The 25,324-nt window shown below is 47.2% G+C and overlaps 1 protein-coding gene across 29 annotated transcripts; it reads left to right on the top strand.

The window, feature by feature from the left end:
• The first annotated feature begins 2,456 nt into the window (after positions 1–2,456).
• On the top strand, positions 2,457–25,016 carry ZNF384 (zinc finger protein 384). Of its 29 annotated transcripts, none has more exons than XM_083798164.1 (12): positions 2,457–2,545; positions 3,016–3,064; positions 3,856–4,045; positions 6,760–6,826; positions 6,977–7,217; positions 7,559–7,889; positions 12,588–12,668; positions 19,915–20,139; positions 20,789–20,971; positions 21,783–21,861; positions 22,722–22,880; positions 23,047–25,016. In XM_083798164.1, the coding sequence occupies exons 3-12, from the start codon at positions 3,993–3,995 to the stop codon at positions 23,320–23,322; spliced, it is 1,695 nt and encodes a 564-aa protein (XP_083654290.1). In that variant the 5' UTR covers positions 2,457–2,545; positions 3,016–3,064; positions 3,856–3,992; the 3' UTR covers positions 23,323–25,016. The 29 variants fall into 29 exon arrangements, with proteins under 29 accessions (XP_083654290.1, XP_083654299.1, XP_083654300.1 ...); XM_083798186.1 differs by having other exon boundaries at positions 2,530–2,545; positions 3,467–4,045; XM_083798189.1 differs by lacking the exon at positions 2,457–2,545 and adding an exon at positions 2,567–2,755.
• The last annotated feature ends 308 nt before the right edge of the window (positions 25,017–25,324 follow it).

The following is a 25,324-nucleotide window of genomic DNA, read 5'->3' as shown; positions in this document are numbered from 1 at the left end:
GGGTTACCATGTTCCTGCCCAACAGGGACCCTGCTGTTCCCAGCTCCAGAGCCACCTTTCAGTAAAAAGGCAGTGGACCCCTGCTGAGTGTGCCTCAAGTTCCAAAGTGCATCCCAAGTGCATGGTTTCTGCTCCTCGACCTTAAGAGAGTAGATGCCATTGTAACACATGATCCAGACAAGCAAGCATGTGCAGGATAATGCGATAATGCACGTGTTATAACTGAGTTACTGTGTATTTCTCAAACTGTACAACACTAAATAGAGAAGTTACCAGGGAGGGAGAGATGCAATCTATTTCCACGCAGGGGAAAGAAAGGCAGAAATGACATGCTGAAATGCTCTCTGCTGTGCGCTACCAGGGGATTTAATCAGCCGATTGCCAAAGAGATGTCAGTTCCTTGAAAGAGTAAGGACAACATGCCTTGCTGAGAAATGTACTTGCAAGATTAAAATACCAGCTTCAGGATAAACTTAATATTGTCCCAAAAGCAGAGGAAAATATGGGCAAGAATGAACAGCCTCTATCCTTACAACGGGTGTCACTACATCATTACACCCTTCCAAGCCCATCTGCCCATCCCTGCCTAGTGTTCAGGTACCCACCACAAACTCAAGCACCAACACAGGCAAATTACGGAACATGTCAGGCCAGGTCTGCCAGCCCTGCAAGCCAGCCAAGCAGGATCCCACAGCGCGACGCACCACCTATATCGATGGGGTGGCCACCCTGACTGGTGCAGTTTATATGCGGACAGGGGACAAAAGGCGTTCAGGCACAGCGCATACAGCGGTGCCACAAGCACGTAGTCATTACGGAAGGTCCGGGGCTAGGTCTGGAGTCACGGTGGTGAGAAAGGATAGAGATGAAGGAATTAGGCAAGCAGAAGGAGACGGGAAGAGCTGAGGTGGGAACATGACAGTCAGATGTGTCTGCGGAGGAGGTAACAAGGGTGGGAGATGGAGCCGGCAGCTAGTGTAGCGCTGTGTTTGCTACCCCCCAGGTCAAAGCTGTCTTGAAAAGCTCTCTACAGAAGTTGTGAGAGAGCAACCGCTGTGGTAGCTTTTTTTTTTTTTTTCTCAGCTGGTTTGCTTTCTCCACACAGTTTCTTTTCTGAGCTTGTCAGCAGCTAGTCCCTCAGAGGCAGGCGATGCTTAGCTGTGCTGCACGCCAGCTCCTTCTCCCAGCAGGGAGGCCCCTTGGCCTCCATCCACCACCCCTCTGGGGCTCATTTACCTCCAGCAGCCACTTTTACATCGCTGCCGGCTTCTTGTCCTGCCACACAACAAACTGAGCCCCTCTCAGTTGTCCCCTTCCCAACAGCCTGGCCCGGCTGGGCAGTGCGAGTGGGTGAACCTGCTGCTGGCGTAGTGCTGCTGCCTCCCCTCGCACAGCACCGGCCCTCTCAAGGACAAGACGTGGTATGGGTGGAGGCCATACCAAAGGGGGGTAGCCAAGAGCTAGGAAGGAAGGTGAGGAGATCAGGTGCACTCCCCAGAGAAATATTCCCGTTCCTTCTATTTTGTCTCCTCCTAAGGGAAGAAGATAAGAGAAATCAAGTGCCTGTGACAGATGTTAGTCACGCTGCCTCACGTGCTGCTGGAAGGTGCTTGGGGGAGGGGAGCGTGACGCTCTAGGCACAGTTCGAGAAAATTAACCACCTTGTCCCACTCCTCTGCTGGGAATCATGACTGCTCCTTGTCTGCTGTAGGGCGTTTTGACGAGCTCTCCCAGCTACCAAGCCTAGGGCAGCCCTCTTCTCGGAGGAGGCGCTCGGCTTCATTGCTTTTGGGAAGCACACAGAGGAAAAGGAGGAAAGCTGAGGGGCTACAGGGGACTTTGGGGCAAAGAAGAGGCCACAGCTCCTCCTCCCAGACGCAGGACTGAAACTGTTTGTTGTGTTGTGTGATGAGACGTGTCACCTTCAGGGGTGGTCTGACAACCACAGAAACAAATTACACAGGGGAAAAAATAAAAGGGATGAGTGTTTGTGGATATTCATCAGCAAGTGGAAACCCCCAAATTAACAAGGAAATTTAACTTCTTTACCGAAAGGGTTGTTAGGCATTGGAATGGGCTGCCCAGCGAGGTGGTTGTGTCACCATCCCTGGAGGACTTTAAGAGACGTTTAGATGTAGAGCTTAGCGATATGGTTTAGTGGAGGACTTGTTAGGACTGGTTAGGACAGAGGTTGGACTGGGTGATCTGGGAGGTCCCTTCCAGCCTCGGTGATTCTGTGTGATTCTGTGTGAAATTAACTCCCAAACTGATCAGTCAATCAAATCCTTTTATTTAAATACACCGACGGTCGTCCTCGCCTGACTCCCGCCGGCCGACCCCCCCTCCCAATTCCTGCATTATTCATGACCCCCCTCATGAATATTCACGAGGCCCGCCCGGGCCGGAAGCGGCCCCTCACGGCCGGCCTGGGGGGGGAAGCGCCGCGCGCGCGCGCCGCCCGCCGCCGCCCGCCGCCGCCGCCGCCACTTCCGCCCTGCCGCCAACCGCCGCTCCCCGCGCGCGCCGCCGCCACACGGCGCTTCCGGTAAAGCCCCGCGCGCTTCCGGCCCGGCCGCTCGCAGCCCCGCCGCGGCGGGCGGGGGGGGGGGAGGGGGAGCGTCCCCGTGCCGGCGGCCGCCGCGGCCCCGCCCCCTCGCGACCGGAGGCGGCGGTGACGCCATCCCGCCCCGCTCCGCGCCCCCGGAAGAGCTCGGGCCGCTGACCCGGAAGCGGCACCGCCGCTCCCCTCTTTCCGGTGAGGAGGCTCCGCCGGAGGAGCCGGGGTCGGGGTGGGCGCCGCGGGGCGGGGGGAGGCGCTCGGTGAAAATCCGCCGGGTGAGGGGCAGGCGGCGGGCGGGCGGGCGGTACGGCGGGGCCGCGCTTCCGGCCGTGAGGCGATCCGGAAGCGGAAGCGGCGGGCTGCCTGCCTGCCTGTCCGTCTGCCCGTCCGTCTGGCGGGCCGTCTGTCTGTCTGCCCGCCCGGCCGCCCCCGTAACGCTGGCGGTTTGTTCGCAGAGCCGGCCCTGGAAGGAGGAGAGATGCGAGAGGAGGGAGAGTGAGAGGGGTAAGGAGCTCCCGCAGCACCGTGAGTCAGCCTCGCCCCCGGGGGGGGGGTGGTTGGAGCGCCGGGACGGGGTGCGGGGACCCTCAGCCCCGGGGGGTCTCACAGGGGGGCCGCTGGGGGGGGGGGGGGGGGGCGGCGCATGGGCGGTTCCGAACTCGTCGAGCTCGGGGTTTGGGGCTCAGGGCCTCGGGTGTTACGTTGGGGGGGGGGGGGTCCCGGTGTGCATCCAGGTGGGCTTGGTCTAAAGACGCGGCAGTGCTTGAACTTCTTGGTGCTTAGGAACTTAGTTGGAGGCGTTTTTCCATTTGATCCAATATCCCGCGTGGGCATCCTCAGTGTTTTGCAGCGATTAAGCCTAAAACCTCCTCGTTACCGACCAGTTATTCCTTGTTACTTGCACAGACATAAAATGACAACTTAAATCACTCGGGGCCTTTTATCACCTGAAAACTGCCTAGAAGATAAACGTCAGGTGTCTGGAGAATAAAGAAAACCACATTACAACTTAATCTCTAAATACCTGCGTATCCAACCTTGATTGTGCCTTCCAGAAACGCAGCCTCTACCTCACCGTGTACTTGCACGTGCTTTTGTCTGTGTGTTTATGATTAAAGTGATGATCCTGCAAAGAAGTATAAGCCCAGCACGTTAAGTATGCGGTTCTGTGAAATACTCTGAGAGCTAAACTTCAGGTTCCTTGTCCCTTGTGAGTTCCCTGGTTCACTCGGTTGTTTATTTGGTGTATGTAAATTTGTGGTCTGTACATAGAAGGTGTTTTTGGTTTATATCAGGAGGGTACGTTGACATCTGTCTGATACTAGACTGGTGCGTAGGAAGAAGGTCCCATCTCTGGCCTGTTTGTGGAAGCTGGGATGATGAAGGCACCGCAGTGGGAACACGCTGTGGTACAGGGTTGAAGCTCCAGCCCATGTGTGATAGTTATAGAGCAATTGGAAGGGTTACGAGCAGAGTTCTGGTAAAGTAAGTGTGAGCGGTGGTAAAGTGGGGGCTGTGGATAGGGGTGCATGTTTTCCGAAATATCCTTCAGCCTAAAAGTGGGATAGGGGAGGGACATCTGCGGGTGTTAGGACAGTAGGTTGGTGCAAGGATCTTCATCTTTGTTTTCTCCCTTTGGAAGATTGGCTTGCCAGTGAGATTGCATGAAAGCTTTGACTCTTACACCGTTTCTCCTTTTTCTCCACATTCTTATAACTTTGTTACACTTCAGTCTTTCAAGCTGATTTTTTTGAGGCCTGACATCTATTCAAGCGTGAAGACTGCTGGGTGGGGAGATGGATTTTAAGAAAGTGTAGTAAAAACAGAGTAGTCATCTTTGGAGAATTAATACAAACTGTTTTGTTGGTGGTGGGTTTTTGTGTGTTTTAATTTTTTTAAACATTTTGCAAAGCAAAGTGAACAAACGTTGGGTGCTTTGTCGAGTTCTGACAGGGGACGGGGTAGAATCAGGAGGCCACTGAGTGCCCCAGCCTGTGCTAGTTTGAATTTTACAGTTTGAAGATGGAGTTGCCTTTCATACTTTCTAAATAAGAAAGCAGTTACGAGATTTTTGTTTAAACTGTCATCTTTCTGTTTTACTCCTAAACTTTGCAGTTGAATCCAAGGAATCTGAGGCTGGACGATTACAAAGTTTATTTGAAAAACAAGCGTGTGATTATTATATGAGACATTTTTTTCGCAAAGTCAGGTTTGCTTAGGTTTGTCTTTATTTTTTGATGTGGAAGCTGGGCAAATAGAGGCTTACTCATTTAAAACAACAACCCCCTTGACTTCCCAAACAAAAAAAGATCCCTCTTGATTCAGGGGCTCAATTGCTAAGGAAGGCCTTATCTCTGTATGTATGCCCATCCCGTGGAAGAAAACAGTCATGTACTTAAGTGTTAGATATATAGGGCCTTGTTGTGGGCAGAGTACTTAATTAATCTGGCTCAGAAAAGAAATTAAAGGAAGCTAAGATACCTGCCCCATCGGATTCTGATTGAATCACAGCAATGTAAATCCAGAGTAATTCAGTCAGGCAGCTAGCAGTCTGACTGCATGCCACTGATGCAAGGTAAATAATTCATCCTTAAGTGGGTTTATTGGTTGATTTGTAGTGAGCAAGTGAGGCAGGAATACTTGGCTTTGCTGTTGTGTGAGCAATTCATAAAAACAAAATTAACAGGTAATTTGGTTCATTTAAATACTGCTACTCTACATAGAGGAAAACTGCCTTTGCATTTTGGCTCACACACAGCAATTCCACATGTATTTATTCTGTCCTAATATACTCCTGGAAAGTAAGGGTTTCGTGCTACTCGGGGCATGCTCCTCAGCTTATCTGATGCTCGGGATAGGCCCTTCAGAAACAATATTTACTCGCTAATTAGACTACTGCCACATCACAACAGAAATAGGACTGGTGCTGTTTGCAGATAGCTGCATGAGAAACCTGCAGTGTTTGTTTTCTCTAAGCAGCTTGCTCTGCCAGGCATAGCGTTCGTTGAGCAGAGTTTTTATCGTGTTTGTTTTACCCATCAGATTTGCCATACTTGTTAAGGAATCGGCACCTCTTCTACTTCAGAAAATACCGTTTTGTGAATTTCTTGAGGTTTTCAGTAGCGTTTTCAGAGCGTTGCAAACTTTGATTGCTAATGATACTGCACAGAGGAATGAGAGGATCAGAATGGAAAGGACTGGTGAATTAGATTTCCTCAGCCAGGTGTTTCTAAGAGATTAAGCCTCTGTCTTCAGACGGCTTTCTTCTGGTGTCTAACTGGTCCGTGGAGAGTTGAGATAGAGCCACGGGCACCTGATGGGACAGAATCCTACAGAACCTTGTCCCAAAGACAGAACTGAATTGAGCAACAGAGAGCCCTTCCGTGATCTCACTTGGAAGTCCGGTATCTCAGGAGCAGGGTAGTCAGGTTGTTTCCCCACTGTGCAGTCTGGTTGGATGAAAGGGGAGGATCTGGTCTGTCAGGAGTATTGAGTGACATCTCCAATTTTCTTCCGAGAGTCGGACTGGAGCGGTCAGAGCAGTGGGCAGTGGGAAGTCAGGAGCCCTAGGTTTTACTTCTTGGTCTGCTGTGGCTGTCTGTTACCTCGGGCAAGTCTGTTTCCCTCTCTCTGCCTGTCCTTCTTCCTGTGTAACATAATGCTAATGTGCCCTTGCTGCATCTGGGTCCTTAGAGAGCTGGGGTGGAGGGACAGGCAGGGTCCAAAACTTTCACTGCTTGTGGGGTCAGACTGTCTGTGACAGTGAAAAATGTTTTTCAGCTGTGTTTGCCTGGATGCAGATGCACAGACTTCATCATTTATGGCATGTACTTGGGTAGAGGATAACTGGGGAATCTTAGAGGTGTTTTGGGTCAGATGTAGTCTTTTTTTTTTTTGCATGGAGGACTGGTGGGCAAGAGGCATTTGAGATGGACCCAAGCCTGTGGGAATAGCAGACATCTTTTTCTCTGAAAAATAACATGATTTGGGCAGATAGTTCAAAAGTGGGGAGCAGTTGCTTAAGTAAGAACGGGGAGATTAAGGAACTGTCGCAGCATCAGACTGAGTCAGTTCCCTGTTGGAGTCTTTTTGGGTTTAATGTTCCTTTTGTGTATGTGTGTGTGTGTGCGTCTGTCTGTCTTCCTTCTCCTCCATTCCTCTTCCCTTCCCCCTTCCTCTTCCCCCCTGTGCCCAGCTAGGATGGAAGAATCTCATTTCAACTCCTCCCCGTACTTCTGGCCAGCAGTGCCCACCGTCTCGGGACAGGTAAGACCGTTGTCTGCCAACCCGTTATGCTGGCCTTGCTTCCCCCTAGAAGTCCAAGCGCGATACACGTTTGTTGCCTTTCTTGCTCAGCCAACTGCTGGGAGGAGCTGTGGCACAGCGTTCTAAAAGCCGTTCTCCCCACCCTTTTAGATTGAGAACACCATGTTCATTAACAAGATGAAGGAGCAGCTACTGCCCACAGAGAAGGGCTGCAGCCTGGCTCCCCCCCACTACCCCGCCTTGCTGACAGTACCCACCTCCGTGGCCCTACCCACCGGTATCGCCATGGACTCAGACACCAAGCCAGAGCAGCTGACACCACACAGCCAAGCCCCTGTGACTCAGAACATCACCGTGGTGCCAGTGCAGTCTGCTGGGCTCATGACAGCAGGTAGGGGACTCCAGAGACGTCTGCAGCAGGGGGGTAGGGGTGGCAGGGAATCCTGGAGAGTCCTTTTTGGGCCGGGGGTTATTCTGAGCATCTGCGATGGTGTGGACTGCATTGGCCCTGGCCGTGGTTTCACGGCGGATCTCTGGGCAGTCTGTGCACCCGCCCTCTGTGCTGAAGTTTGGCTTCCAGCAGTGGAGACCGGGAATGTTTTGGGCTACTCGTTGTTCTCTTCTGTTTGGGTTGTGTTTAAAAGTAGACGTATAAAGCTTCCTTCTGTGAAGTGAGGAGGTTGGGCGCCGTTAGAGATGTAACACCTGACTTCCATCTTCGTTTGTTTGCAGGTCCTGGTCTGGTGATAACTTCCCCATCAGGTTCCCTGGTGACCACAGCCACCTCTGCACAAACCTTTCCCATCTCAGCTCCCATGATTGTCTCTGCGCTACCCCCTGGCTCCCAGGCAGCCCTCCAGGTGGTGCCTGACCTGTCCAAGAAGGGGACGACCACCCTCTCCGAAGGTGCTGGGGGTGGCGGGGGTGGGGGAGTTGCCCCCAAACCGCCTCGGGGCCGGAAGAAGAAACGATTGCAGGAGTCGGGGCTGCCAGAGATGAGCGACCCCTTTGTGCTGTCAAACGAGGATGATGAGGACCAGCACAAGGATGGCAAGACATACAGGTGGGGAGCAGGGTTAAACCATGACTGTAACGTTGCATGGGGTTGGGGGTGTGTTCAGCCCTTCAGAGGCTTACGCAGGGAAGAAGAGATCTTGGCCTCTTCCCTGTGGAGTCCCTGAGCAGAGAAGCTTTCAGATGCAGGGAGAGCTGAGTTTTCTTTCTAATCGGGAATGTTTGCAAACCAGTGGGTTGACCCAAAACTAAGGACCTCCTTAGTGGACAACCTCAATTTCCAAAATGTACAGATGTTAATATTGCTAGGTTGATTAACGACCAGGGTCTTATGGAGGCTGAGCCATATGTCCTTGATGCCACAGCCGGGTAGTATGGCTGGCGTACTGCCGCATGCAGTGCTGTTTGGTGCAGCTGGAGCACTTCTGGTGCAGTTGAAAGCCCTAGCGTACCGGGGTGCCCCTGAAGTAGGACTCCAGTCTGTCCAGTATAAATACCCTAGACTGGATGCACAGAGAGCTGGAAGTGAACCGTGGTGATAGTGCCTGCTCCTGTGTTCATTGCCCAATGTGCTCTCCTCCTGTTTCAACATTCCCAACAAAACAGGAAAAAGTACATTTCTGAATTAGGTATAAGGGTGTTTCTAAGCCCTAAATGTAATGGATGAGAGGGGAGAGCGTTCTGAGCCCTGAAGTTGGGTTTCTGAGCTTGGAGGGATGTGGCTTTAGGAACCTCTACCTGTGAGTCCTGGGAATGGGGGAGAGATTAGCTAGGAGGGAATGCTTAAAGCAGAGGGTAATGAGGGTGGTTGTTTCTGAGAAGGTGGGAACTGGACAGAGCAGCTGAGTGCTAGGAAAGAAAGGGAAGCAATGCGATAGTCTGTTGGTTGGGAAGCAGGAGCAAGTACGGGTGATTCAGTGACGGGCATTTCTCAAGGATGATCAAGATCAATAAGAGACAAATTAGCAGCTAGGTGAAAACAAGTAGGAGGTGGGTTCCTTGTTCTTCTCGCTTCCCTGCTATGTGCCCATGAATCCTTCTGAGGCAGACCATTTCCCTTTAACCATCCTAGACCTTTTTTTCTTTTCGGTAGATTTAGCTACGTTTCTGGAATAAGAATAACAATATGAAGGCACCTACACAGAATCAGTGCATCCACCGCAGGCACTGTTTCATTTTTAACTATAGCATTTAAAAAAATGTTTATATTTTTAAATCAATGCAGTTAAATAGCTTCAAAACCAGAGCTTGGATCAGCCTTTTTATTCTCTTGCCCAATGTCCCAGTTTTTCCACTTTGAAAATATAATCAGCGTATGGTGAAGAAGGGTAGGAGTGTTAGGTAGCCTGCTATTTGTAATCCCACCATTTATTTTGGGCCCTAGCCACAATTCCACACTCAAGCTGCTTACAGTCTGGGTTGCTAATTAGGTTGTTAAATATGTATTTACAGGGGACACAATTGGCAGTGAATGCTAGAATTAAAGCTGAACCAAAGCTTTAATTATAGCTCCTTGTTTACTTGTAAGTTTGGAAAAAAAAAATGCCAATGACCAGGTGGAGTGACTCAGCAGAAACTTCATGAACATGCACAGTCTGTGTAACTGATCATGGGGAAAAAAATGAGTTTATATGTAGGAGCATGTCATCAGGAAGACTTTCAGTCTTCATCTTCAGTCCAAGTGTGGTACCTCTGCCTCTTCATCCAGCCCCCATCCCAACCCAGACTTCGTCTGGGCACTATTAAGGTGCAAGATAACTAAATTGGTATTTATTGAAGACCACCAAAGAGTATTTCTGCCTTCCTTGGGGTTTTCTCTTTGATGTTTTCCTTGTGCAAGTTTGAAACTAAAAATAATTGTTCAAAAATAAAAGAAAAGGCTGTCGTGTTCTGCAGCTGTGGAAGAGAGAATCTTTGCAATACAGTTTGTACGTAATATGCATATGAATACAGTTGCAAGTTAAAACTTTGAGGACTCCTGGGTTCCATTTGTATTCTAGATTATGATAATTTGGGTAGTTCCCATTACTATAATATGCAGACATATACTAGCTAAATTAAGACCGTGTGAGGTTTGTCTACTGCTCCCTTCTCAGGCTGAAGGAGGAGTTGCTTGTGGTATACATGTGGATATGTTTGTATGATTTCATCGATTCTCATGGTGATGCGCTAAAGACAATCTAGTCAGATGCCTGGAAGGAGTTTACTATATCGATCAATCTGTTTATTTTTTAATAGTTTATTCCTAAAGCCTGGAAAGCTTTTGTCAATTTGATTATTTTTTTTTTGTTTCGTTCTAAATCCTGTGAGCTGTCTTGTTGTGGGTGTCAGAGCAGGAGTCTGATGTTCCTAACTCCAGGCTCCTGGTGTATTGCTGGCGGCAGAGCAAGGCCTTGAACAGGTAGCAGTGAGGGTAGGTTTGGAAGGGATTGGAGCACAAAGATGATACCCCCATTGCAGATCAGTCCGCTGAATGTAGCGATTCCTGTGCCAGCAAACGGAAGATGTTTTGCTGCTCTAACATCTTTGGAAGTGAATTAGCCTGCTGTGAAATTGGTGCAAGAATCTTTTATGACTAGGTTTTTCTTTATAAGAAAAGGCGTGAAGCTTTTGCTAATTCACGTGCTGCTTGCGGATCTTGGACACCTAGCCTTAGGGTCAGTCTGGCACAGTCCTTGGTGCTTTGCTTTGTGATATTAGAAAAATGCTCATACCTGAAGGGGACAGCATCTGAATCTATTCTGTGAAGCATTTTCCTTCGTGAGTAATGTCACTTCAGTCTTGTCTGGATTCATTGTCAACTTTATTAATCTTCCCTGACATCCTTGTAGAACTTACTTTTTCTGTGGAAAACAAGATCATCGAGAGAACATCTTTCTAGAAACAGGCAGTGTGCAAAGCACATGGTTTCTCATCAGAATTTTAAAACATGCCGAGGGAGAGAGAGAGCATGAATCCTGGAGACAGTAGTATCATTTCTTAGCACTGTTTTAGTGCTTGTACATATGCACTTCTTGAAGTTTGTGGTGTGACGTGTTAGACAAGGCTGATTAAATGATGGTTCAGCTTAATCTGTTCCAGATCATCAGTTTTTTGTAAAGGCTCCAGTTCTTAATCTGGAATGACTTTGCAAGCTATACTTCTGAACCTAGTACACCGAGAGCAAAGTTCTTGCCTTGAGAAGAGCCTTGCTGTGATACTTGTGACCAACGAGCTCTCTGTTTCCCACCGTCATTTGTGAGTTCCCTTACTTTCAGTAGGGTGTGGGAAAATTAGGGTGTTTTGGTTTGGAAAACAGTAAGCAGCTAAGGGACATAAGCTTCTGTGGTGTGTCCAGGGAGAAAAAGTGCGCAGAAGCCCTGGAAGGCTTAGCAAGAAACAAAGATAAATGAGCTGTGGAAGGGGGAAAAGCCCAGCAGAGGACCTGTTAAGGAGGAGATTAGGGACACAAGAAGAGCGAGTGGTTTGAATACAGCAGGTGGGCATGTTCTTGGATAGCTTGTTTTCAGCCTTTTTTTTTCCTGCCGTATACTGGATATAATGTTGCTCATTAGTGATTTTCTCATGTTTTTTTTTTCCTAGATTTGAAGTCAGGCAATTATGGCTTTTCTAAGCCACAAGTATCTGTTAAAATGTGGCCAAATTTGGCCAAGTTGTAAGCTTTGAAAAAAAAATCTGTTAGGCATGCCTTGAGAAGCTTTATACTTCAGTAGTTGAAACGTGCAAAGATTATTATATCCTCTTTGATGTTACTTGAGGCTTGCATGACTCCGGGCACTGACCAGACTGTCCATCTGCACAGAAGAAGTAAATAACACTCCGACCTCTAGACCTTTATGTGAGGCTGGGCTACTCCTGTACTCTCTCTGCAGTGATAGGCATCTTCTAATGCTGAAGGGCCAAGCACGCTTTTCCTTCAGTCACAACTCCTCATTCTGCTTCGGAAGGGAGTCCTTATGCCCGCCTTTACAGTAACCTTCCCCCCTCCAATGGGCTCAGCGGCAAGGTGAAAGAAAGCTTGATTCAAATGCAGTAGGGACAGGAGTGAGATATGGCTAGGACCTAGAGCTGATTGTGTCTAGGAAGTCTAGAAAGTTGGTAGAGCAGAGACGGGGAAACAGAAAGGAGGGAGAAGAAAAGACTAGAGCCTACAAACCAGAGGGTGTGATGGAGAGCCTGTTTGAAAGGGAGAGGTGACACTGAGAAGATGGGGAAAGAGCAGATCTACTAGGGGCTGGAAAACGAATAGGTGTCTAGAATTAATGGAACAGATGGGGGACAAGAGCATGGGATGTGGACAGACAAATAGAACTATGAGAACTAAAATTTGAATATACACTGCAGTGGAGGATGAAGCTGGGGCACGTGGGTAAAGAACGTGGGACTGGGTCGTGGTGCAGGAAAGGGGGGATTGCAACAGGCTGAAAGGCTAGGGGCAAAGGGAGAATAAAGTTTGAAGTATTAGGCAGAAAGTTTGACCACATTCCCTCCAAAGCCTAGAAATATTAAATCCAATATTCCTAAATTTTGCCGTGTTTCTGCTGTCAGCACAAGAATGTGACCTCCTCTGGCAAAGAGCCTCATCCCCCTCTAATGCTAGAAAAAGATGTCAGACTACATTACTATCAGTAATTGTCCTTGCTGTGGTGGCAGAGGTCTGTGCAGTGGATCTTAAGATTGCTGATGACCAACGTGGGTGTCGGTACGATGCCACATGTTGGAATTTCTGTTTGCTTTTTTTAACAAGTAGTTCCGTGAGCAGCGGAACTAATGAAGCCTGGTTTCCAGCGGCTCTCTCCTGTGTGGATTCTCTGATGTCTAATCAAGGGTGAGCTTACTAGCCTTTCCCTCAGCAGGGGGCTCCAAGAGGGTCTCTCATCTTTCCCAGCTCCGTATTTTTGTGAAACTTGTAGTGACTTTAAAATCCTTACCCCTTTTTTAGCTTCGGTTGAAATTGGCTTATGATTTCAAAACTAAGGAGGACAGGTGTGCATGAACTTCCATATCTACACACACTGTACACATAAGCTTTGCTTTGGATATGAGTGCTGTGCTTGAAAGTTAGAAATAGAAATAAGACTGACCATTTGCCTTAGGATATAAGGTGAAAGCTTGGTTTATGGCAAGTTCTCTCCCTTCTGCTGAGATGCTGTAACTGTGTGTGTGCATGCACAGGTGTTCTCAGCTCATCATAGTACAAAGCAGAAGGAATTAACAGTGAAGATTCTGCAGTCATTAATTTTAATTTTAGTGCTTTTTACTTGCATGTCAGTGGAATGCTTGTATGCAAGGGAGTGAAGGGCCAGTTACAGTCTCAACTGGAGAGAGAGAACATCAAAACTTGTCTGTCACTCATCTATCTGATCACACCTTAATTTGGCCCTATTGAGTCAATGCACTTGATACATCCTTGATTATGTGACTACAGTTATTGTATACGTGATGGCCTGTCAGCATCCTGCACAATTACTTAGAGAAAGGAATAATTTTATCAAAAATAAAACAAAAATGAGTTGAGATTGTGGAATAGAGAAGGATGATTTGAGGAAGGCATTTGACTGCTAGTCTGAAGAACTGTAGGCTAAGTTTGCCTCTGCCACAGATTTCCTACAGTATTCTACAGCCATGTCGTTCAGGCCTACAGGTAATCATACCTTGAAGCATGTGCATATACGAGTTAGGTCTAGCTTTCGGTGGATTTGCATGCGCTGCAGGCTAGAAATGACCATAGACAGTTATCCTGAAGTAATTAACATTTGGTATTCCTAAAACCATAATCCCTTCGCAAGTGTCATAGAATAGTCCTCTGTTATGTGTTGGATCCTGTTTTGCTTTGCAGAAGCATTGGATCTTATATGCAGCACAGAAGTCTTTCGGGAGCTGTGATTTAACTGTAAGCAGTATGAAGTTCTTTTAAAAGAAAAATAGTGTTTGCAGCTATCAGGTTAGCCACTCAGAATTATGTCTTACTAATTGTTTTTCACTCCCCTGTCTTCTGCTGCTCCTTCCCATTAAAAATAATGTAAACAGGGGTGTTGTGGAAATAAATGTGTGTCTGAGGAGCACTGATACTTCTGTGGGGGTCCAACAGAGGAGTAATTCTGCAATCTGAGGTTGGAATTGCGTGCGGTTGACAAGGCTCAAGGCTGTTCACATCACAGTGGTGATGAATACTGAACACTTGCTTGTTAAGTATCTATCTGTGCAACATAATAAGGATGCAGTTCTGTGGAAACAGTCAATAAGGCTGTATCAGAACGTGCCTGCATTGCAGAGCCAAATTATGGTGACATAGATGACCTTACTTCTGGCACTCCCAAATTTGTTAGTGTTTTCTCATGGGGCTTTGGTGTTCTTTCAATTTTAGCATTAGGTATTATCACTGTAGTAGGAAACATCTCATTGTATTTCGTTGTTTTGCTGGTCTCTTGCTAATGGTGACTGATTTCACAAATTGGTAGAGAAGGTCTTAGGCTTGATGTTGTTCAGTGATTTTGGAGATGAACAGAAAATCGTGGCTGACAATTTACAGGTAGAAGCAGTCCTGGTGGATAGGTAAGGAAAAATAGGGGAAATTCTGCGTGGTTGTTAAGCCAGAACTGTTCAAGCAAAACGTGTTTTTATTACAGCTGAATGGAAGGCTTAGTTTGTTGGTTTATTAACCCGTGTGACTTCTCCCACAGAGTCAGGTATCGAAATCTAGATGCTCAGACACGATATAAAACAACCATCCAATTAGGCCTGGATAGAATTGGAGCAGGAGTTGGACTTGATGATCCTTGCGGGTCTCTTCCAATGTGGGATATTCTATAATTCTCTGAAGTGTCCTGTTGGCTGCTGTTGAACACCTTTGATCTAAAGATAAGGAATATTAGTAATGAGGAAACAGTATCCTGGAAAGCAATGACTATGAAAAAGATTTTTAGGAACTAAATGACATCATGTGAGCTCCCAGTGTGAGGCTGTGATGAAAGAGGGTAAATGCAGTTGCTGAAAGCTTAAGTGCTGAAGTGATTAAAAGAAGATAGGCAACTTGTGAAGCGTGCTGAAATACCACAAAATTCTGGTTCTGATATTTTTCCAAATGATCTTCGAAAAATGGACAAAACACAGGAATCCCCTCAGAAAACTAGAACCGGAAAAATGCTATACAGTGTTAAAAATATCCAGTGCCTTGCCAAGAGCGTGATGCACATTTGTTTTCTGTAATCTTATCAAGCAACGGAGTGACTGAAGGAGTGTGGAAATAAGGAGATTTAGATCTCAATGTAGCTGGTAGATTTGATAGTATACATGTCAATAGTGTAAATTGGCAACTGGAAGCACGTTAAATTTTTGATGTGATTTGGTGATACTCTAGAATTGGAGAAGCAGAGGTACAATTGTCATATGCTTTCATTTGGCATTTCTATACTCGGGCTTTATTTAGGTCTTATCCGAGTTTTGTAGCTGTGTCTCTTAAATGTTCTGTCTCCTTCCCTCTGTCTCTTAAAAAAACATTAGTAAGAAAGTGTTTAACTCCAGCTTTAAAAAATTGGGGAGTTTGAAGGTTAAATCAGCATTTATCATGCACTGTGCATCCATTATTATGCTATGATTGCATTAGTTACTTCATTAACTCTGCATTGCAAAGGCAGTAAATTTCTTTCCTTGCTAAATATCTGTTGACGCTGAGAGCCTAAACTTAACTAGTTTAACTTCACACCTTCATGACCTGTTTTTTATAAAAACAAACAAACAAAAACCCTTGTGGTCTAGTATTTGTATTTGTAGTCTAATAGAAAGAACAAGGGTTCAATTAATTTCTAAGACCAATCTCAGTGAATACTAGGAAATTGAATCCTCAAGGCTGTGTAAAAGCTTGCATAGTTTTCACAACTGTGATATCAATTAATTAAGCACTTGATTGAAAAATGCTGTTAATCCATGTTAGGCAAATTTTACTATGAGATGGTATTTCAGATGTTATTTTATCTCATAACAGCATCTGATGAATGAGGCGGAACATTCCATGAAAAGTGGAAAAAAAAAAAGGCCCTCTGTGTCTCAGAGTTGTAGTCTAGTTGCTATAAGCATAATTTTGTTTATGACTCATCGTGATGACTTTCATATGGGTGCAGAATTAGAATTGTGCATCCACCTTTTACTGGCATTTCATGATTTTTGAGGGTGTTTGTCTTAACATGCACATTCTTTTAATGTCTCACTTTATTTCTGTAGATTCCTTATAAAAAGAAAGGATTATAAACGTTGGAAGGGGTTGCTTTTGATCTCTAGCATATTGCTGAGTATTAAATTAACTATTTATATGGAGAAATACACCTCTGCGTTGTTAAGAATATGTTCTCCTAAGCTAAATTTGCAGAGCCATAACAAACAGTTGTAGGGATGTTGTATAATGCTCTCAATGGGAATGCTGCAGTCATTTCTGTTACTTGCTCTCAGAATACAATGGAAGTAGTAGTAGTTTAGAAGCACGATGGGGGAAAAAAGATCAAAAATGTTTATTAACAAAAAAGAAAAGATTATTTCACATAGCACTATGTTCATGTTTAGCAAGCAGCACTGCCAACTTTTCCTATCCCCAGCAAGGAAAATTTCTCTGAAATGAAACACTGAAGCATTGCAAGTGTCAGATGAAATGTTCTCATTATCCGTATAGATTTAACATTTTTTTGAATCCATGTTTACCCACTAGAGGGCTGATTGCATCTTCTTCTTTAATATTTGATGATGTCTGAGGCAAAATGCAAAACCCTTAATTAAATGGATCATTTGTTCCATTGAAAATGCCTGCTGCCACATAATACAGAACTCTCTGAAGTGCAGCTTTCTGCTGTATTCCAGGGCTTTTTTAACTTACAAGACTTATGACTTTGTTAATGCTACATAACATTCTTGCCCTCTCAGGACTAATGCTGGTTAGATTATTGGAAAACGAGTCCCTGCAAGATTTTTTTTAAATGTTGTTTGAAAAACACTACTGAAATGTCTACAGCTGCTAAATTCAGACAACTAGGGTTGGTTTCTTGTTTGATTGGTTTTGTTTTGTTCTTATTTTCTGGTTTGTTTGTTTGTTTTGTTTCTAACACTCGGATTTATCTTCCATTCTCATGCAGGTGCCAGCGAGGTTTTGAAATACCTTTTTTATACGTTTACTTTGAAAATGGAAAAGGACATTCAGTCTCTTTCTTTTCATTAAAGTTTATTCTAGGGAAATTCTGACCTGAAGGCAGATAACCTAACAAAGTAAATAAGTAAAGGAATTGGTGCACAGATATTATGGGAAATAAAGTAGATGGCTTTATGTCATTACAGACTTAATGGGTTGGACTGCTTAGACTTGATGACATAGTAAAGATCATGAATTTTTCAAAAAGGAATAGACTTTTAAAATACATGGTCATGCGTACAGCACAGAAGAGATTAGTGCCCAACGTTGTGTTGAAGCTCAAGCAAAACTTCTAGAAAGGTATTACTCACTGACGGGTAGATGAATTCTAAAAATATTAATTGTAGGTGCTAAGCTATTGAGATTAGAACACAGCCTCGGAGTGTTGTTCCAAAGATGCATTATTCTCATGGTTGGAAGATCCTATTTCTTCTTGGATTTTTTGAACTCATCCTGTCAGTTATTGTATCTCATGGTACCTTTGCTGCATAAACCAAGCCCACAGTAATTGATTTTTTTTTTTCCCTGCATAGATTTATATGGGTATTGACCAAGCTATCTTTTAACCTTTCCCCCTAACCAAGATAGACTGGGCTCAGTGAATCTCTTCTGTGAAGTAGATTTTCCACACACCGTCATTCCCAAGTTCTCTGAACTTGTCTGGATCTTTCAGTAATTGTTGACTACATAGTCTTTAGCATTAGGCATGCTGTTGCAAGAATAGTTGCACCATTCCCACTTAGATACCTGCTATTCCCCTTTGATTCATTTAGCCATATTAGCACAACATCGCACTGGGAGCTTGTTCTCAATTGAATGATTCATCATCAGAGGAGTGACACTGTGGAACAGACTTCAATTGAGAATACTGGCAATAAACATCCACTGAGAAGGAGCTTGATAGAGTCATGCATGGGGTTATGAATTAATTCCTTGCGTTAGCAGAGAACTGGACTTGGTAACTCAGTGGTACTTTCGGTTCAGTGTTCACTTCAAAGTTCTTTCTAGCATTGCTTTTTTCAAGGATACAGTCGTCATCCTCTTAAGTATGACTTGATAATTGCAAAATACATATGCTGTCTTCAAGTCTAGCTATCATGTTTCAGAAAGTCTGGAGCAAACTGGACAAGTGTTTGGAGATAATTTGGTTTATAAACCAAAAGCTACTTTTTCTAAAAGATGATCCCGATGTTCCTTCTTACTCCTTGTGTCTCTGGCAGACCTAGGGATAAACAGCCAAATTGCTTCTGCTTGTTGATTCCAGAAAGGATTTTTTTTTAATGTGTGAGCGGGGAGTTATGTAAGGATGTGTTTAGCTTGCGTGTTGTGTTCAGTTGTGCAATTAAAAGGAAATATTAGAGAAAGATGAAGGTAGGAAATGCAGAAGCAACCATTAGAGGTGATAATGAATGTAAAGGAAAAGAAACAATGTTATGGCAGGTGTGTGGTAGAATGCTTGGTAGGGAGGCACGGCTTCCAGTTATATGGCTTAAAATCAAGCTGTGTCTTTGAAGGGCCTGTGGAAGTTAAGGTAGGTGCTGGATAAATATTGCCTGCATTACATACACTAATTAGACTGCACACTTCATAAAAGCTTCTGGCTCCAACATAAATAGTCACAATAGTAGGTGTAATGATGTATCCTCCTAGGAGGAAAAGAAATAGTTGAATGTGGGCACATGTAGTGGGTTTACAAACAGGATAAGCTCTCTGTGGTGTGTAATACTTGCAGAGACTTTTGTCACTGGGCATTTTTTTAAAACACTGGTAAAACTTAAGGAAATTCCCAGACAAAAACATAATCAACACACCACAGCAGGCAGAACAGAGGTCTTCTAGGTGGCATTTTTCCCTCAGATGTGACCCTGGAAGTTCCAAGTGCAGGTTCCATTTTGTCTTGTTTAATGGAGAAGTCTGCAAATGGAAGGACTTAAATTCAGAGAAACTTTAACTCTGCTCCGTGTTGTCACACGCTTTTGAAGGAAAAAATAAAAGGCCAGCAATGGATGCAGCCTCTATGGTTAAAATGACAGAGAGACAAAATCTTTTACCATCTTGAATTGTATAGCAGTGCAGGCTTCTTTTAACAACCTGGTGTCAAGATGGAGGAACAGTTTTTAACAGCAACATCCATAGCAGATAATGCCAACTGCTTCTTCCTGTTCAAAGAATCTGTGTTACCAAATATGTTTCTGATCTTTATGGGAACAGATGGGTCCAAACTCCTAGACAAAACATTTTAAAACATCAGTAAGATAGAATTGGTGAAAGCCAATTAAACCAGTGAAATATCTGATTATATTTGCAGAGTATCTTTGTGAGACCCACTAGGAAAGTAGTGCTATTGTTAATTTCAGCATTGCCTTCAAATACGTGAATGTCTTCTCCAAAAACGGGAGCAGAGTTAAGTGTTTTGGTCATGACTGCTTTTGCAGACTTTGCAGTACGTGGAATTAACTTTTATTATGAAGACACACCTTAACCTGGATTTTCAGGTTTTCCAACTTTTTTGACTGAAATAAATCATAGATGAACAAAATGTTTTTTGTCTGGGAATTATTATTCCTGTCCCCTTCAGATTGCTGTTGGAAAATTTCCGAAGTGCTACCCTGTCTCCCTTGTAAGCCTAATAAATTAATCTCTTTGATTCTTCCAAGACCTTTACTTGTGTGGCTGCAAGGTATAAGTCTGGTCTTTCCTGCCAGTTCCTAGCTTAAGTTTGTCCCTCTGGGACTGGAGTACTTGCAGCTGAGCGTAATGTCCGAGGTGAAACTTCCCCTGATCCACATGGTCAGAAACTATCCTTTATTCACTCAATGTGGAAGACCCCTTCCAGTTAGAGTTGATAGATATTGGGGCTTGCCCCGTATGACACTCTCTCTTCCCCTCACCCCGGTCCCAGGTGCCGGATGTGTTCGCTGACCTTCTACTCCAAGTCGGAGATGCAGATCCACTCCAAGTCCCATACGGAGACAAAGCCACACAAGTGTCCTCACTGCTCCAAGAGCTTCGCCAACAGCTCCTACCTGGCCCAGCACATTCGCATCCACTCAGGGGCCAAGCCCTACACGTGCAGCTACTGCCAGAAGGCCTTCCGCCAGCTCTCCCACCTGCAGCAGCACACACGGTAAGGGCCAGAGGAGGCTGGGGGCCCTCCGCACTGCATGTTGCCGTCATCCCAGCATGCTGTGAGCACCTTCAGTGGGTGACTAGCTGGGGAGACCTTGCTGTTTTCCACAGGCTGGTCATGTCTCAAACACAACAAACCGGCAGTCGTGGTATCTGACACATAAGACTTGTCATTTACTGTGAGGGGCTGGGTGTGCGCAGAGGTTAGTGCTGCTTACTCTAAGGGGCGTCTGCAGTGGAGTGACACTTTCTGACAGAAGGTAGCGCTGGTTTTGTCAGCACGAGAGTAGAGTGGGCGTAGAAGGACTGTTCCCTGTCACCCCAGCCTAGTCCTGCCAAACATCTCAGTCCAGGCTTGCAGCCCCCCTGCTATTTCAGCCATAGGCTTCCCACACAGCTCTGCCAATGCCCCTCAGTCCAAACTCTATAGTTCCTCTCTCTGGATCCTCCCCCGGTGCGGACAGACCATGGTCTCTTGAATCCAAGGGGAGCACGGTTTGAGACCGAGCAAGCTCAGGCCGTGTTTGGAGTTCCTCTGTGTAGCAGATAGCGTGGTGCTGTCCCACCCCCTTTGTGCCCTCATTCCATCAGCACTAGCCAGATGGCGGTCGTGTCCAACTGCTGCTGCTCCTCCTCCTCTTCGGCAGGATCCACTCCAAGCTCCACACGGCGATTGTCAAGCCCCACAAGTGTCCTCACTGCTCCAAGAGCTTCGCCAACACATCCTACCTGGCCCAGCACCTCCGCATCCACTCGGGGGCCAAGCCCTACACCTGCCGCTACTGCCAGAAGGCCTTCCGCCAGCTCTCCCACCTGCAGCAGCACACACGGTAAGGGCCAGAGGAGGCTGGGGGCCTGGCCCTGGCCCCCCCGCGCTGCCGGCATGCACCTGTGGAGCACGCGCGCCAAGCATGCGGGGGGCGGGCGGGGAACGCGGCCGGCTGCACCCACAGAAGGAGGTGACCCACCAGAGTGGACGGAGTGGAGGCTGCGCAGGAGACACTGACCACGGCAGGGCAGAGGTGGGCACGTGCTGTCCCTGGGGATCCTTGGTCTTGCACCGCGGGGGGCACAGAGAGAGAGCAATAGAGAGAGAGGCATTGGCCGTAAGGGATCCTGGCACCATGGGGGTTGGACTGAGTGTGTGGAAGCTTGTCCTGGCATTGCAGGGGGACAGGGACACATGAACGCATTTCCCCAATAATGTGAAGGGAAGACTGTTGTAATGTGTATCCTGAGAAGGAACAGAGCTGTTTTCTCGGTACTGTGTGAGCAAGAGAATGAATTCCTCTTGGTCACAGTGTGGGACTCCTGAGCTTGGAGCAGGGAGTCTGGGCCACCAGGCCCCTTGCCGTTCTTAGGTGACCCCCGTGCCAAGCTGGTCAGGTGTTCCTAAGCTCTTGCTCCTCAGTCCTAGCCACGTTCTGAACTCTGCTTGCATGCATATCTTTTCTAACTTCTAGCTGGACACAGGAGCTGGGCAGAGCTCTCTTTGTCCAGGTAGAACAGCATCTGGAGGCAATATCATCCCCTTCCCCGCACTGCTGAGCAGCTGTGAGATTGGATCATGGCATCAGGCCCTGGCAGTCTGCGCTGCCTGTTTGCTCACTGCCTCCTGTTTGTGCTCTTCCTCCTCGACAGTATCCACACCGGGGACCGACCCTACAAATGTGCTCACCCTGGGTGTGAAAAGGCTTTCACCCAGCTTTCCAACCTGCAGGTAAGGGACTGGACATGCCCTGCTCAACAGTGGGGGTGGCAAATACGGATGTCAAGCGGGAGGAGATGGAAAATGCTGGGAGGAAGAGTGAAAGAATACAGAAAAGCTGTTGAAGTGCTGGACAGGGGAGAGATTCGTGGCTCTGATGGCAACAGTGACCCAAATAAGTCACATAAGGAGTTGCATCCTGTAAAATTTTAAGATTGACTTGCAAGCAGTGATACCTTGTTAAAGTTCCTCTGATCTGTTCTGCAGAGTTTTCTAATGTAGCTGGGGTAAGACTTTTTCTAAATCTCATACATGGAGTAAAATCTCTGTAATAGGTGTTTTTGTTTTACAATGGAATGGGGGACATAAGAATAGGGATTTAGGGAAGCAGAGATGGTGTGTCCTGTTACAATATCCTGGAGGAGGGGAACTGTAGAAAATGCCGAATGGCAAAAAGCTGTAAATGCCTGTGAGCAGTTAAAGAAGATCCTGCCTTGAGAGTTGACAGATGTGGAGAGTAAATGTGGAGAGAGGTAGAAGGGGGGGGGGGGGGGGGGGGGGGAGGGCGGAGACTGGGAGAGTTGCATGGAGACTCAGAAGATGGGGATTGTGGAGAGTTAAGAGACTCTGCTCTTCAAACGCCTAATACGGCTGAGAAGATAAGGTGTCTGTGGGAAAGCTGTAGTGGACTGGGAGGGAAATAGCTGTCCTGTGCTAGGAGCCAGGCATACCTTGCTCAGCATACTGGGGCTTAGGGAACTTGGAGCCTGACGGGAACGGAGTGTTAGAGGTAAAGCAACCTCCAGCGTTAACATTCGCTTCCTTACCTGTGCCTGTGTTCTCTTTTTTTCCACCCTGCTGCCAACCCCCAGTCCCACAGACGGCAGCACAACAAAGACAAACCTTTCAAGTGCCACAACTGCCACCGTGCATACACGGATGCTGCCTCGTTGGAGGTGCACCTGGCTACGCACACGGTGAAACACGCCAAGGTCTATACCTGCTCCATCTGCAGCCGGGCCTACACCTCGGTGAGTATTTGCTCTCCTGAGGGGGTGGCAGAAGTGGAAATACTTCTCAGGGAGTCGATCCTTCAGGTCCCATGGGAGCAGCCCCGTGAGCTGTCATATCCCTCCCTGTGGGCTGTGGCTTTTGTGAAAGCCGTCCCCTCCTCTCATGCCGTTCTTCCCGTTGCAGGAGACGTACCTGATGAAGCACATGCGGAAACACAACATCCCTGACCCCCAGCAGCAGGTGGTTCAGGCCCAAGCCCAGGCCTCTCAGCAGCAGCAGCACTTCCAGCCGCAGGGGGGTGGGGCAGCAGGGGGCCCTTCTGGAGACACTAACCCACCCAACCCTCCCCCTCAGTGCTCCTTTGACCTGACTCCTTACAAGACTTCAGAGCATCACAAGGACATCTGCCTCACTGTCAGCACCAGCGCCATCCAAGTGGAGCACCTCTCCAGCTCCTAGAGAGACCTCAACCCAGGGAGCAGAAAGCCTCTTGTGCATAGCCTGCGCCCGGGGCACTGCTTGTGCAGCGGCCCTCCTCGTGCAACAGTCTCCGGCCTCTCCTCCTGCAACAGCCTCTTCTGGCCGTGTAACCCTGTTCATGGCAGCCCCTTGAACAACAGCCTGTCTCAAGGGGGTGCTCCTTCTGTGCAACAGCCTGCCTGGTAGGAGGATGCTTCCTTGTGCAAGAGCCCCCTTCCTGTGCTGGGATCACTTCCTCATGCAAGAGCCCCTCCTTTCAAACCCAAAGAAAGGCCCCTGTTCTGCCTTCTCTCTCACTGTAGGATGTGCGTGAAGGGGGTGGGGAGGTGTTGAGACGTGCGTGGTGTGATGGGATGGAGAGATGGTCCTTGTACATACAGGGGCTTGGACACGTTTTCAGCGGGCCACAGAAGAACGTGGCAGGGTTCACAGCTGGATGGGTATTTTTGAGGATTTCCTTGAGTGTCTAAGAGAGAAATATCCATTCCTGTCCCTCCTGCTTGTGAAAGGGAGGAGGGGTCGCTTGTCCTGCCCCAAGGACTGGATGGGAGAAACCTTCTCCACAGCGGAAGGTGAAACCAGTGTGGGGGAGAGGTGAGGCTTGTTCTCTGGGCTGGACAGGTGCCTACACTGCCCGAGGGCTTTGGAGCGTTGCACTCTTTCTTCTCCCCTAGTGGAGAGCAATAGAGAGGAGTCTGAAGTAGCTGCTGCCTCTCCCAGCTGTCTGAGCAGCATGATGGCCAAGGCCCTGTAGGAATGTGGGTTCCTGCTCATTGCTCTTCCTGCCCATTGTGGATGATGTCCTAGCAGCTTGTACTTCTCCTCCTCTCCCTCCTGCTTCCCCCCCACCTCCTCAGAAAAGCCTGCAGGCATCGAGAACAAACCAAAAAGCAATGGAGGGGAGGGTAAGAGACTGCCAAAATAATCATCACCCTTCTCTCTACTTCCTTTACTGAAAGGTGGAACAGCAGCAGTTCTGACTCTTACACACCTGTCCTGCCCCCAGTTTCCCAAAGGGAAGGAGGAGGAGGAGGAATAGACCAGTCTTTTCAAGGAGCCGGCAGGTGTCAGGGAAAGGCTAGCTTCTCTGCTCACCTCCCATCAGAGCGCTCTCCCAGGCTCCCTCTTGCCAAGACGGGCTGGACTCACATGGCAGTGGTGGCCTCTTCTGGACCCTGATCATGGGAGAGAATCCCCAAAAGGTGGACAGTGGAGAGAAAGGGATGAAGATCCCCACAGAGAGACCAATCTAATGAGAAGGGGGAGCCAAAAAGAATAAACTGAAGGCCCCTTGAATTTATATATATATATATATATAAATATCTATTCCCCACCCCTGGCCCGCTCTGTCCTTGCTGTAACTGTTTCTATCTCTGTGTTTATAAAACGCATTATCCTGGCGAATTTTTATTTTCAATCTTTGTTTGTTTTTCCCTCTCTCTTCGTCTTCAGATTACCCCCCCCTTTTTTTTGGTCCACATGACTACTAGTCTTGTGTGTCACTTCTTAGTTTCTTTGGATCATGGAGGCTGACTGGGAAGAGAATGAGAAGGCAAGGGAAAAAGCATGTGTTGCACTCAAATCCTATAGAATCCCAGACTTATGTATGAACAACCAGTAGGGGCTTTTTTTTTTTTAACCACCCTGTGTAGAAATAAATTGGTGTAAAAGGCTCCTTGAAGGTGCTGCTGCGAGCACCCTGCCCCTGTGACGTGTGTTCCTTCTCCACGCACCAAAACACTGCATGAGCATCTCACTGCGGTGAGTCCTGAATGGCTGTGTGAACGCGAGCAGTGCATCCCTGCCTTTGGGCAGCCTTGTGGTTTGCACAATGAAAGCGAGGAGCTCTGCACCTGTGTAGCCTGCGGCGGAGAACTGTTTCTCTGCGCTTAGTCAGCAGGGTTGGCTGCAAATGGTTGGATTGTTTTTTAGATCCATAGATTAGGCTAGAAGAAGCCGTCTTACTCCTGCATTTTACAGG

This window comes from Anser anser (genome assembly GCF_964211835.1).
Source record: "Anser anser genome assembly, chromosome: 1".
NCBI lineage: Eukaryota > Metazoa > Chordata > Aves > Anseriformes > Anatidae > Anser > Anser anser.
Note: the sequence above shows the minus strand (reverse complement) of the source record. Positions and strands in the feature narration are given on the sequence as shown.